This window comes from Cydia amplana, chromosome 21 (genome assembly GCF_948474715.1).
Source record: "Cydia amplana chromosome 21, ilCydAmpl1.1, whole genome shotgun sequence".
NCBI classification, from domain to species: Eukaryota; Metazoa; Arthropoda; class Insecta; order Lepidoptera; family Tortricidae; genus Cydia; species Cydia amplana.
The window spans coordinates 6,657,234-6,672,347 of NC_086089.1; the positions used below are offsets into that span (position 1 = coordinate 6,657,234).

The 15,114-nt window shown below is 41.5% G+C and overlaps 2 protein-coding genes across 2 annotated transcripts; one reads left to right on the forward strand and one right to left on the reverse strand.

Moving 5' to 3' along the window:
* Nucleotides 1–2,344, forward strand: LOC134658084 (peptidyl-prolyl cis-trans isomerase Fkbp12). The gene is made up of 3 exons (XM_063513687.1): nucleotides 1–140; nucleotides 1,576–1,736; nucleotides 2,199–2,344. Exons 1-3 carry the CDS (start codon nucleotides 104–106, stop codon nucleotides 2,325–2,327), a joined length of 327 nt encoding a protein of 108 aa, XP_063369757.1. The 5' UTR covers nucleotides 1–103; the 3' UTR covers nucleotides 2,328–2,344.
* Nucleotides 2,345–6,015: 3,671 nt separating this feature from the next.
* On the reverse strand, nucleotides 6,016–14,220 carry LOC134657998 (uncharacterized). The gene is made up of 3 exons (XM_063513593.1): nucleotides 13,632–14,220; nucleotides 13,029–13,090; nucleotides 6,016–9,493 (listed from the first exon to the last, which is right to left on the reverse strand). Exons 2-3 carry the CDS (start codon nucleotides 13,081–13,083, stop codon nucleotides 6,108–6,110), a joined length of 3,441 nt encoding a protein of 1,146 aa, XP_063369663.1. The 5' UTR covers nucleotides 13,084–13,090; nucleotides 13,632–14,220; the 3' UTR covers nucleotides 6,016–6,107.
* Nucleotides 14,221–15,114: the final 894 nt, after the last annotated feature.

Here is a 15,114-nt window from a genome sequence, read left to right on the forward strand (position 1 = left end):
TTGTGTTTGTTCGTTTCGTGTTCGTAGGTGTGAAGGGGAGGCGGTGCATTAGTATAGCGTGGTTTTCGAAATAAGTAATTGAATTGTAAATACAACAACAATAATGGGAGTGACTGTGGACACAATCACCCCTGGCGATGGTAAGCAAATATACATCTAATTAAACGATTTACTTTTCACATTTAACCAATCTACTGCCTTAAGATTTCTCCTGTCATTCATCGTATTTTACTAAATTATTAGAGCTTAATTCTCCTAGAACTATAATTAATTAAGTTAAAAACGATACAAGAATAATCTATTTGTTATGGTAACTTCTTTTATTGATTGTTGTTTTCATAAGGACATAAGGTGACCGTCTTTCTGCGGCCATAGGCGAGTTCTTAACCTATTCATGTACAACTCCATTTTAGAACACATGCTGTTCTATCGATGCAAAAATATCGTCTATCTTTACCTATACTTCCAATTTATTTGGTGTTTAAGCAATTATTGTACACTTCATTAGGTCTTGCGCTCAGCTGAAGTTTATAAATATATCTTCTATAGGCAAGTATATTTAGATTGCCTAGGTAGTATAATAGCGTTGTGTTGGCCTATTAGTGTAAAGCCTTGAAGGCTTTGACAGACAATTGATCTATAAATAAAAACTGTTATATTAACTATAGATCTCCAATGTTTCTATAATTAGATCTTGAGCACATTATTTTAACTTCTGATTCCACTTATTTTCTGCAGCACTGCACACACTAGGTAACTTAACTTTTATTTATCACTTCTCCTGTTTATAAATTTATTGCATCAAAAAATTACAGGCCTAACGTGGATGTGTCCTAACCTCATATTAGTTAAGCCCTTGCTACACGGTCGCCGACAAGCCCCTCAGACCGCGTGGCCTTGGTCTGGACGGACCGTGTAGACAGTTGTTTCCAACAAAATTTGACCAAAACTCACCAAGGACAGACCAAGGTCAGACGGTTAGAAGGCTTGTCGGCGACCGTGTAGCAAGGGCTTTATTTTGGTCCCCACTGCAATTGCTAGTACTTTGGTAGATTATAAAAGCTAGGTAAACACTCTTAGCCAGTGGCCATGGTATTCTATATTGTAAGTACATACTTACTACTCTGGTACTCCGTGAATATTTGGCAACTGTGCTGAAATATTGGTACCTCCTAAGAACCATACATGGAATGGCCTCCTAGTAGGGTTGCCAGATGGTCGGGATTTGGCGGGATTCTCCCGATTTTTAGCATGTGTTCCCGATTCCCGAGAAAGTGAAAATTGTCCCGAAAACCAGCTTCATGTTATAAAACAATAAATTCAAGTTCCTAACTGTCGTCCATCGAGCGAGCGAGCCAGCCGTATCGAGCGCGTCAGCGTTATAAAAATGTCTATGGGCAGAGCAGCTGACGTAGTGCCAATAATATAAAATATCGTTGTTTTTAATACAATTACTTTATTTGAATGGTTTTTTTTTCCTGACTTAAGTCTCAAAATCCCGAAAAATTGTCATTTTTTCCCGATAACTCGAGCTGTTTTAGATTGTCCCTAAATAGTTATTATTTATTTTTACAGATTCCACATACCCGAAGAAGGGCCAGACTGTAGTGGTCCACTACACCGGCACGCTGACCAGCGGAAAGAAGTTTGACTCGTCCCGCGACCGCGGCAAGCCCTTCAAGTTCAAGATCGGCAAAGGAGAGGTCATCAAAGGCTGGGATGAGGGTGTTGCCAAGGTGAGAAACAGAAGATAATGTGTGTAAAAAAATGTGACATTGTCTGGTGTTAGAGACTACCCCCAATTTATTAGTTAGATCAGAGGTCTCCAAACTTTTTTACCTGAGGGCCATATTGCGGTTCAGAATTTTCGCGCGGGGGGTGTATCAAGTTGCTGCTGTTAGGGCTGAACATCTGGAGCCTAGCTCCCGCGGGCCGGATTGGAACGCTTCGCGGGCCGCATTTGGTCCGCGGGCCGGGGTTTGGAGAACCCTGCAACTTATACCAGGGGGGGAACTCACCAATCCTATGAAAAAAACCAAATTCAACAATCTGCCCACTAATGAAAAAAGTGGCATGTGCATCAGGCAACTCATGCTAGACCGCCTGGTGTGCCCGGTGTGTGTGCCTTAATGTTCCCAGTTTTTTTTTTTTCAGCCTAAAATGTTGCCTCCAATCTAACCCAACATTCTCGATTCCAGATGTCCGTAGGCGAACGCGCCAAGCTGACCTGCACGCCCGACTACGCGTACGGCCAGCAGGGCCACCCCGGCGTCATCCCCCCCAACTCCACTCTCATCTTCGACGTTGAGCTTATCAAACTTGAATAAACCACCTTAAGAGACTCGAGATGACTCCTACCCTAGCTATATCACATGTACTTACTATGGCAACAGTGAATCAACCAGGCACAGGGGATCAGTTGTTCCCTGTACTCGGGTTTCCCTGTTCCCTGCTCTTATGTGCTATGGACCACAGTGAATCATGTAGGGTACAGTCGATCATAAATTTAAAAAGTAATTTGTCTACCAATGCCCAAAGCAGTGTGGTATCTTTGCTTGGTACCATCTAAATTGGTTTAATATACCTATAAGCTACCTGTAGTTTTTGGAAAGGAGTCTTGGGTACTTTTCACCTAGCACTTGGGATATTTTCAGCCAAACACTAGATTAAGTCCAGTCAATTAGGCTAAGAAACCTAGCATCATGCCCCATTCGAAAATTCAGTCACAATTTCACTTGATTACATTCCAGAAGCATTTTGACCAGTAGATAAAATAGCCTTTTTATTCATTTGTATAAGATCCTTTTTGAAGCACAAAATGGGAATGTCTTCTTGTGGTGGGTTGTGCATGCACGTGCCGTATATATGTAATACCTACATAATACATAATTTCAGTCGAGCTCTAATATGAAATAATAAATTTATTGCGAAAATTTTGCGTTTTATTTATAAATTTACCCACTGTAAAATAGGGCTTATTAACCTTTTCGACGCCGTGTCAAACACAAAAGCTGTCACGCTGACGCCACGTCACCGAAGTGTCAAAACTGAAATTGAACTTTATGCATATGCACGTAGGTCTATGTTGCTCTGTGGTCTGTGAGCGATTAATCGGTCTGCGGCGTTGGACCTACGGTGAGGATATATCGGTCATTGACGTCCAAAAGGTTAATAGTCCTCCTTGTAGCGCCAGTTCGGCTAGTTAAAAGTCAAACAAAAGCGAAGCACTTTAATAATTTAGCTCATTCCGTAACCTCATATTTTCATCTATTTATATGGCAGAGATTATTCTTTTGATAATTGCTGTTCTACTTTTTGAAATTACTACTGAAATAAAAAACTTTATACGTTATTCATAAATATAGGAATTTATTTTCAAACAAAATTACAAAACTTCTCTACTCTTATATCTATTTATTTACTTAACCTAATATTCAAAATTTCAAATCATAATCTGTCATGCCGCACAGAACTAAAAACTCATATCTTGTCAATAATCGCGTATAAAGTCTCTTTCTTAAGTATTTTTTAGTTATAACGTAAATAAAAAGTTCTACCTCTGTATATAAAAATATTTTGACAATATCTTAGAAAGTACTAGTACATATAGATGGTCAAACAGATCTTGTCAGTAGAAAAAGGCGGCCAATTTGAAAAATGTAGGCGCGAAGGGATATCGTCCCATAGAAAATTTCAATTTCGCGCCTTTTTCTACTGACAAGATTTGCTTGACCATCTATAGTAACTGCACAACACCATAATAATAGAGTTGCATTTGACATAATGTTATGTTATATATATTTATAAGTTTATTGTTTATGTTAAACTATTTCAAGGAAATTACGGGCTCTATAGATTAGCATGCTAAATCAATTTTACTAGAAGAGGCAATTGCAACCATGACGCTTATAATTATGTATTAACAATTACATACATAAGAAGCCTAAGCGCTTATAAAAAACTACACGGTCGCCGGGCACGTGTGGGCGACCGTGTAGATATAATAAACTCTACTCTGCCTCAAGTGTATGTATCTTCCATGGTTACCATCGCCCCAGCTGCCGTCTCATACCAGAGAGGAATAAATTAATAAGAAACTGTTATCAGAGTAACTTTGAATGAGACTGTAGATGGCGCTACTTGGTCTAGACCTAGAATCATAGCGCAACGCCATCTAGTGAGCTCCCTGTGAGTTAAAATAGGAGGCAATGCACCATTATTTTAGGGCTAAATGACACCATCTAAAACATTGTTGAGATGCGTTTTTCCAGGTTCTCTTTTTAATTTCCTTGATACTTTTCTTCAGCAGTAGACCTAGCATAGGAGCGGCGCGACAGTATCTTGCTCGTGAAAGACTACCCGTTCCTCTCTAGTTAATACAGTGAGGAAAAGTTATATAAGTAGAGATACTGTCGCGCCGCTCTTGTGATAGGCCTACAGAATTGTTGTAGAAAACATAATTATAATTGTTAGGTACGGACACTAATAGGTGCCTATGTAACTCGGTTCTTATTTTATTACGTATAAAAACTATGAAAACAGTTCAGTAATCTTAGCACGAGTGCGCCGCAACTGTTTCACGCCCTGCGCGATAGGCTATCTATCCTTTGAATTAATACAGAGGGAAAAAGACGGATAGTCCGTCTAACTTTGCCGAATTTAATAGAACAAAGCGTGGGAGTGTCATTATAAACGTCATAATTATTTTCATAGAAATGTGACAAATTAATGATGGCATTTCCCTACTTTGTACTGCAAACGAAACGCAGAGTTAACTTGGTCCTGCTCTAAATCAGGTCACGCGCGGGATAATGTCGCGATGCACTCGTGCTAAGGCTACAGATGCGTACAAATTAGGTATGCAGTATTTACTAGCAAGCGAGTTTTATTTCGAGTTATACATTAAACTAAGAATGCACTCTTTGTCTCTTTCTTTCTAGAAAGTAAGTATACAGGATGTCTCGAAAATAGTAACAAAATTTTTTTTTGGATGTGATTTTTGTGATGAATTTAAAAACGCGAAATTGTTTGAAGAAACAAACACATCATGTTACATAAAACTAATGCATTTCGTATGCAATCCAATGATTTAATTGCCTTTCATAATTTGGTGATGTATCGAGTGTTATTTTATTACACTTCTATAGCTGTGCCGAGAACGTTCTCCATTTACTATGGGTAATATTCTCGAGCGAGAATATATTCCATACAAATGGGAGACACAATTACACTTCAAATAAAGTACATATTTTCATACACGTTTAAAACAAACTGTTATAACATTATTACAAACAAACATATAAACTTCTGCTTGTATTTTTTATATAAAAATGAGTAGGTATACATAATACATGTCTATGTATAAAAATTAGTGATAATTTTACCTAAGTTTTTAATGCTTTGAGCCAACTGAAAGGTAGAATACTGACAATTTTAACAGGCCTAAACTTACAATTATAAAGTCTATAGTGAAAGATTCTGACTGCCACATTTACACAGTAACTTCATTATACCAAAATATGAGTAAGAATTTTACGAGACCATTAAAGCCCACCGTACTAAAAATAACATTCGAAATTGAAATCAATGGCGAAGGAATTATGGTTGAATTTCTTTTGTTTTGAAATCGAACGAACCAAAGAAACGCAACTGTTTGTTATAACATTTGTATGTTGTGTCATAGAGAAAAAAATACATAGATTGCTCACTCCATACATCACTACAACTATCAGTACTACAACTTGACAATAGATGTAGCAGTACTGATAGTTCCGCTACTCGATGCTAGATGTAGACACTGAAATGAATAGTCTTTTTGGTACCAAAACTGATGTATGGAGTGAGCACTCTTGTCTTACTATATTTCTCTATGGTTGCGTATTGCACTTCATATATCGCAAATAGAAACACGTTTTCCTGTCTTCATATGTAACAATACATACTTTACTGTAATGTTATAGCTATCGTTACACATGTTATGTAAATCACAAAACATATTTCGATTCACGATGTAAAAATCATTCCATATATGTAATAAAAGTTGCCTTGTAAAATTATAACTCATATTTTCAAGAAGTCCAACAAATTAAATGAGATATCTACTTAACTTACGTGTTTGGTAATGGTTTTAAAGGTCCTAAACTAAGCAGGCCGTCGGCCCCGAGCGCCTGCAGGCTCGACGTCATACCGTTGTTGACGTTGTGCACCGATATCACCGGAATGCCGAAGCACCCGCCCGCCTGCTCGCGATTCGCTAGGGGAATAAAACTGTATATACCTAAACTACTTAATCTCTGCAAGTTCTCCTCCTGAGACAGGTCCACCACGGGCAAACCTAGCTCCCGATTGGGCCCGCTAACGTTGTGGAACACTCGCTTATGGTGCTGGAGTTGGAGCGACTTAGGATAAGAGGCGGGGCACTCGTCGCATTTGAATCCTCTCTGGGGATGCGCCGCCGCCATATGCGTCGACAGCGAGGTCGAATTTGAAAACATCTTCCTACAGATCTTACACGTGTGCATGTTCGAGCCGACTTGCGCCTCGGGAATCGAGAAGGTGCTAGATTTGGAGGTGTGTTTAATACTGACGCCGGCGCCCAGGTTGGGGATGTGCGGGATCGGGCGCTCCGGCGTCGGCGACCGGCTCCTCTGCTTCTGTTTGATGCTGATGCCGCGCGACGCGAGCACGTTCGCCATCGCGTTCGCCTCCCTGTTGACGGTCTTCTTGGTGACGGAGATCTGGCCGCCGAGACTGAGCTTGTCCTTGGCGCCCTGGACGCTCGAGATCATCGGGAGCCCCTCGCGCTGCTTCTGCATCGCCATGACCTGGCAGTCCTCGTTGTCGTGCTTGCCGGGGAGCAGCATGTCGGGGCGGCGCTTGAGGCCGGGGCCGCCGGGCATGGGCGCGGGCCGCTTCATGGGCATGCGCGGGCCGGCCTTGCCCCCGCGCTGCAGCTGCACGCCGGCGCGGATGGTGGGCCGCGCGCCGCGCACGGGCATGCGGGGTCGTGTTGCGCCGCCGACGCCGGCCGCCATCCTGATCTGCCCGGGCGCCGGCATCTGCGTGTTGGGCGCGGCGCCCGGGGCGAGCTGGCCGGGCGGGAAGGTCTGCACGTTCTGTATGCGGATGCCGCTGGAGGCGCTCGTCGGGGGCTTCATGCCGCCGGGGCTGGACGCGGGGTAGGGGTGGGCGGGCGAGGAGCCGGGCGGCCCCATCTGCCCCATGGGCGGGTTCATCAAGCCGGGCGCGGTCTGCCCGTACGCCTGCTGCATGTTCTGAATCGGCGAGGCGGTCGAGTAGGGCGAGGAGGGGGTCGTGTACGAGTTCTGCTGCATTCCCGGGGAGAAGCCGGGCTTCGACATCGGCACCTGGAAGCCCATCGATGACTGCTGACCGTACCCGCCCGTGTAGTGTTGGCCGGGGTACTGGCCCGGCATCGCTCCGGGGGCGTTCCCGTACATGCCGTTCCCCGGCATTTGCTGGTACCCGGGCTGGTACGCGTTCTGCCCGGGGGGGTACGCGGTGTAGCCCGCCTGGGGTGGCCCCATCCCTCCTCCGGGATAAGCCTGAATATTGATCATGACGTTTTGCTGATGCGTGAATCCGGGGCCGCTGTTCATTCCGGAGAGCTTCCCGACCTGATCCGCCAAGCATTTCACCGGCAGCAGCTGTGATAAAATACTATTCGCTCCCGCTGAACTGTAAGGCATCAACGAGGAAGTCGGCGCGACGAGACTTTTCGTGTGACCCGTCATCCTTATATGATCGTCGAGCAGCGATATATTTGTAAATCTAGTATTGCACACGTCACAGGAGTGCTGGGGACCTAGGGTGTCTAAAGATATGTATTCGCTAGCATCGGACAGAGAATGTTCCTTTTTTGTAGCACTGGAGAGAAGGCTCTCGAATATTTCGTCTGCACTTTTTTCAAGCATATCGATTGCCGGTTTCGTGTCGGGTGCGTTCCAGTTGAAAGAATGCTGTTTTTCAGTAGATGAACCACCTGCCATTGAACTTAAAGTTGATGCCAGGACTGGTGTGGAGCTGTAGCTAGACTGTGGAGTGTGGTATGCCGGTGGAGGATAAGAAGGCGGTTCAGTTTTCGGAATCAAAGGCGGTTTAACATCAGAAGCCGGCGTGGCTGATACTACGCAACAGTCGTCATCGTCGTCGCCAGAATCACCGTTGATTTCTATTACGGTTACTCCGGTATCCTCCTTCTTCGTTACGGGGAGAAGGGGAGTTTCCGCTCGACTGAATGCCGTGGAGGCTGGGGAGTGAGCGGCGGCGGGGCCCGCATCGGGTTCGGATTTGATTCTAGCTATAACAGGGGTGCTTTCAAGCAGAGGAGCTGCATTTCCTCCCAGAGGAGGCGGCGAGGCTCTTTCAGACTTAATGACTGAGAACAAGGGTGTTCCAGCCGTAGATTGTTCCGCCGACGTATCCACCACTTCTTGCTTAACGGTGACATTTTCCGCGCTCGTATGGCTCGCATTCGAGTCCCGCCGCTCAGGGGTTGAGGTTGTAGAAATATCCTTCCCTTGGGTAGGTGCCGCGAGGGGTAAATTCGCGCCCCTTTTAGGTGTCTGTTTAACGGCTGGTCTTACTGGTTTTGCGAGCTGAACTTTGACAGGAGACGGGGTCGTGACGGCCTCAGTTTTAGGCGGGATTATTTTGGTCACGTTGATAACTTTTTTATTTCTAAGATTAGCCTGGCTGTTGATTTGCTTGCCTGCGTTGACGGGGGGACTTTTCTCCTCTTGTTCGTCCCCTGATGGCTCCTGATCGTCAGGCTCTTCTTCAGAATCTTTAGCATCATATTTGTTGTCATCCTCGTTCCCGCTCTCTTGGCCTTCGTCATCAGAAGTTTTAAAGTCTTTAAGGCCGTTTATGACTTTGAACGAGTTTGAGTTGCCATCAGATTTCAATTTAAGCTTGATGCCTCCGAGACTGCCCAGCTTTTGCATGACGTCATTAGCAGATGAAGGATCCGGTTTTTCCTCTTTTATCGGCGTCGTGTTCTTTTTAATAGTGAAGCCGAGGCCGCTCAGTTTGCTTAATGCGGACTCAGAATTGGCGTTGGAAGTATTTTCCCCGGGCTTTTTGATGGAGATGCCGGTATTTTTGAGGAGTTGTGATATTTCTATTTTTTGTGGCGTTTTCTGGAGGTCCTGTTTCGGTGGTGGGGAGGGCTGGTCCTCGTCGAACCACTCGTCGCCGGAGGGGGCATACTCGTCGTCGGACGGCAGCTTGTCGAGTACGATGGACGGTAGGGAGACGTGCTGAATCAGATGGTTCTCTAGCTTTTCCCAGTCGGGGTAGTCCTCTTCGCACGTGAAACACCGGTGTTCCTGCTTAACGGGTTTCTTTATAAGAGCTCCAGTGGACCGAAGCCTTTCCAGAAGAGTGTGGACATTTGAGGGTTGAGGAGGCGGATCTTCTTCCTCTTGATCTGGGTCGGGATCTTCTATTGAATCTTCTTGTTCCTCCCCATCTGTAAAAAGAGGAAAGGAGTTTCGTTAAAATGGAGCATTAGTATTTTTTATATTTATTATTATATTAGGGGTTTTGTCACACAGTGGCTAAGTATGTCACCCCTGTGATAAGATAAGATTGATGAATAAGCTGTTACAAATGGGCCTCTCTCGGCTGTAGAGAGCTGTAACCCACTTTCCCAACTACTTTAATAGCTTGGTCGTCAAGAAAATTGCCTCTATCGAGTTTACTGTGCACAATATATTTTTGCTATTTTAAGTAACTACGGCAAAAGGAAGGATTATGATTTCTATATGCTACAACTTGAAGCAAATGTATATATATATAATATAATATAATACTTACCTATGTTTTACAAATAAAGCATTCTGATTCTGAAAGCGAAAGAGCTGACATGCTGACATACAATGACAGACGATAAGCGCGGCGGGAGCCCGCTATACATACATATAAGTTAATCAAATTTTAGCTGACAAAATATATTTTAATAGTATTAGATTCAGGTCATACCGAGCTTACTTATAATAAGCCAAGCAAAACTTTATCAGTTTCAGTTATTGTTCAGTAAAGAGGTCACTCATACCTGATAATAAAGTAAAAAATAATTGGCCTATTTGGCCTGGTGCAAAAACTACAACAGTAGATTGATAACCAAGGGAGGAAAGGCATTTTTGCCGAGGTAGTTTTGCGCTTGAACGACATAAAACACAATTTTGACTACCACTGACTGACTTTGGTTTCCTACTAAGTAGTGTCCGACCGAAGATTCGGTTTCGGCCAGTTTCGGCCATGAAATCATGTTACGGCCGTAGTTTCGGTTTCGGCCAAAAAACGGCCGAACCTTTCGGCCGGGCCGAAACCTACGAAATGGTACTTCGTACTATGAAACTAAACTATGTGACAAAGGCCAAAAGTTGGGGAGCAAGTAGGACAACAATATTTATACAGAAATTAATTGGTTTATTAATTAGAAAACACAATTCCCCTAATGAGCTCGCCACTGGACGGTCGACGCAGTTTAATGACATTTTTTTAACGATTTTAAGAAGTTTACAATAGTTTCGGTTTCGGCCGAAACTAGAGCCAAAACCGAACTTTCGGTTTCGGTTTCGGCAAAAAAACATTTTCGGTCGGACACAACTACTAAGGAGTCTTTCAAATCCTCAGATATTATTTTTTATCATGATTAGAGCAAAATGAAGAAATTCAAGATAGCAGCCGTTTGTTCCAACTTCCAATTTTGGCTACAGATCCGAGACTTCAGGAGCGGCCTTTCAGATCATCAGCTATCAATATTTGTCATGATATTCAAATTAATTCATGAAAGTTGAAATTGCCACGGAGTTGAAACTCTAGGTCCATGGGGTCCCAGCGCGCATAAGTTGTTCGCAGAAATCGCGAAGCGTCTGGTTGACGTAACTGGTGACCGAAGAGCTGGCGGCTATCTCGCACAACGTATCAGCATTGCGTTACAGCGAAGAAATGTCGCCAGCATCCTTGGTACAATGCCTCAAGGGCCTATTTTAGATTTAAGCTAGTTTTTTAATTTCTTTTAGTAATACACTGTATATATCTTATTTGTAAATAAATGATTATTTTTAATTCAAAAGAGTAGAATATCAAAGTGGGTGAACTTTGTCCATTATTGACCCCCGTTTTGTATTAAAAGCCTCGATTTCCGATACTAAATAATATTAGATATGCCTCTCCTACACTATGGCAATGCATAGTTTCTTGCAAAGGAGTTAACCAGTATAGTATGACCTCTCACAAATAGATTTTGGGCCTGTTCTAGTTCCTTGAAGCATCCTGCTCATTTAGAATTTAAATAGCTGTGTATTCCAAGCTGAAAATAACATTCTAGAGTCTGTTTGGAAAGAGAAGAGTGGTGGAATGTATTGGACCCCATACATTCCACGATACTTCTCTTTCCGAACAGAGGGGCACCGCGAAAACCGAAATTCGAAAATTGCGGGGATCTTTCTCTTTTATTCCAATGAAGGCGTAATTAGAGTGATAGAGACAGATGCCCGCAATTTGCGAACTTCGGTTTTCGCAGTTATAGCCCATACTCTACAATACACATTGAAGAAACAAAACAAAACAATAAAAAAACTTTTAAAACGTGAAATTAAATACCAAAATGAATGGGGCAAAGCCATGAAATGAAATGAAAAAATCAAACCATGAAATGAAATGAGCAAATAATGAAATACCTCCAAAAATAAAACTAAGAAAAAAGGCAATATCATGAATGATCATTAGACTGATTATAGTGTAAACTCTATATGGCGACACTCAAGGGACAGGACAAATTTTGACATTATACAGAGTTTTCATTAAATAGAGAGAAATTAATATTACGGCAAAAATGTCGACGTTATTCACTAGGTGCATGACTGGTGTTGCCCTCATTTTGTCGGCTTTTCTATGGCTTTTTAAATCTTATGGAGTAAAATTAGTTCCAACGGCTGCCGTTAGCATCAATGTTTGACATTCCATAAGATAACGTGTGTTTGTGACAATCAGCGCCACTTCTTGCTCCACCCACTTCGCACCTTCCCAATAGGGATTGAAACGTTATATCAAGTGATGTTATATGAAGTTTACACTTTATTTACATTATCTACAAATTATTTTATACTCAATTGGGTAACTCCTACATTGTAATAAAAAAAATTGGTCATTTTGTTTTTTTATCACTATCACTATACTTGGTCAACCAGATCTTGACAGTAGAAGGCGGAAAATTTTAAAAATGTAGGCGCGAAGGGATATCGTCCCATAGAAAATTTGAATTTCGCGCCTTTTTTTACTAACAAGATTTGGTTGACCAGCTATAATTGCCCATAGTGTCTGTGGTGTACCTAATAGAAATGGGATAGACTTTTTTTATTGAAAGTGGATAACAGAACACATATACTCATTCAAGCAAATCTTGTCAGTAGAAAAAGGCGGCAGATTTGAAAAATCGCGGGTTAGCAACACTACGTTTAAATTATTCGAAAATCGCGTGTCATTTATATCTTATCTGTGGAACTGTTTTGTTTACATTTCATCGATGTTCGATGTACATTGCTGCTTTTTGTTCGTTTCCTAGGGATACCATACTTTAGTTTGATTTACATTGCTACTGACATATCCGGCTTGACAGACTATACCTATTAAATTGGGTTCAAGTTAAAATGTTTAAAACCGTGCTATTAATACACTCCAATATCACACTTCTATGTTATATTAGTTCTATTTAACTTAGTCAACAATCAAAAAGGCATGAAACAAGATAAAAGTGACATAACACGGATATAAAGTCTGTCAAGCCCTTTCCATCAGTAGAAAACAGCAGTAAATTTAAAAAAGGTAGGTGTGAAGAGTCCGTGTCCCATAGAAAATTGAATTTTGCGCCTCTTTCTACTGACAAAGTTGTTTGACCGGCTATATTAAGGACCGTTAGACTAAACACAAACAATTAGTACTAGATAAAGTAGTGAAAATAATGATTAGACAAGAAATAAAGCAAAAACAAAACAAACCTGAATCATTGTTTGTGGAAGGTAACGGGTAATCAGGTTCTAACTTTGTAGCCATGATTTACCTGTAAACAAGTAAGTAGATTTTGATTAAATAAGCACCCAAGAACTTGGCACATAATGATTTGGTGCCAAAAGTGTGGCATTGGACTCATTGGGTAGACTTATTCAAGTATGGCCAATTGGTGCAGAGGCATTGCAACATCAAGAATATAAAATAAAAAAAACAGAGAATCAGTACAAAAACTTTTAATTTTTAACAAATATAAATGAAATGTTAGGAAACAGTTTAATACATCTGAACGTAAATGCAATAATTATTCTTGGTTTAGTGGTTATTGGTTCTGTTTCTGATGAAAAGCATTGAAACCACAATATTTAAATGATTTAATTACAAAAACAATACAAATGAGTAGCTGTAGGTATGTGTTAAAGAAATGCACAATGAATTTATTCCATCACAATATAAAATAACTACAAATCACTATACAGTACGTGCCCTTTGAAAACAACTCACAAAAACTAAAGAAAAAAACAATAACATGCCGCCCTTGCACCGTACATCAATAAATAAATAATAATGATTTATTATTAAGATTTACTCACGTGCATCGTCCACTCAACCACTATTTAGGAATAGATTCTTCCAATAAATGTGAATTCTGAGATTTCTCCAAAAAGACGCGTTAAAACAAATCCCACTTGAAACACTTAAGTTGGCGTCATGTCCGATAATCCGGCATAAAACGAATATCAGTCCAATTCACTAATGTAAATACAGTATATTACACAAGTTCTTATTCACTTTTCCGCCAAAACAATGAATAATAAACAAGAAAATGGTTTTTCCGCGTACTTTTTGTCTGTCACAGTTCTTTCTTCGTGAATACAAAATGGCTGGCCAAATAAACGAGCACTTGTCAAAACGCTGAGCGCGGAAACCCGATCAAAATAACCCGAGACATGAACAACGAAATGAACTTGAACAGTGTTCAATGTAATCCAATCGGAAAAATTCTTGAACGTTTTATTAATTTATTCAAATAACAACAGTTCAACAACATCAGAGGTATGAATTCAAACTCTGAATATGATATTTACTCAAGCTAAGGTCGATTCAATTCGTTCGGACCGGACGAGCTTGAACCGAATGGTCGAACGACGCAGATGCCAACCGGCCTGTGTAGTATGCCAGTACAGTATTGGCTGGCTGGCAATTCCTAGCACAGAGACGGAGACTGACGCTAATATGTTCCGTCCCGTTCGCACCCGTGGCGTATTGTCGGGTTGTCTCGCATATACTTTCTATAGACGTGACGTGACGGTTATACAACACAAGTATCTGTAGGAACGCAGCGAGGCGAGGTAGGTACCGACGGGTATTATTATCGGCCCGGCTCGGGTTGGCGTGACCTCGCTGGCGCGCCGACTCGAGCACTTTCGAGCGGAGCGGAGTAATAATAAGAATTCGTCGTTATTATTATGCAGCGTGGAACTGGAACCGGATAATCGCTCGCGGCGCGACGATTTCGTTCGCATGACCTCGTTTCATTATCATAAATCACGTCACGTAGAATTTATCTGACTGTTCATAATTATTATTCCGCCCTTAGAATAATTTCATTTGTGAACAATTAAAGTAGGTATTGTAACTACATTTAAATTATTTAAATTACTTACCTCTTCCTATACCTAAGTACCTTATTATTTTTTCAATATGTACATATTAACGTACGTATACGAAGGTAGGCAGATAGATATAGATACCAACTTTGTATATCTACATCACTACATGTTCCACTTTAGCAGATCCGAAACTGACTGATGGATCGGACCATACCTACAACCCGGACTGTCCCGGACTCGTATCGGGCCCAAAGAGATCCGAGACAGGAACCGGACATGGACCCTGGATAGCCAAATCCGGATAATCAAAATAAAAATCTTAAATCACCATCAATACCTTTAAAAAATAATTTCTAATTACATTTTGTAATTGTTTCTTGAAAGGGCAATTTATTTTCCTTATAACTGCAATTACATGTTGTAATTCAATTGCAATTACATTTTATAATTCAAATGCAATTAC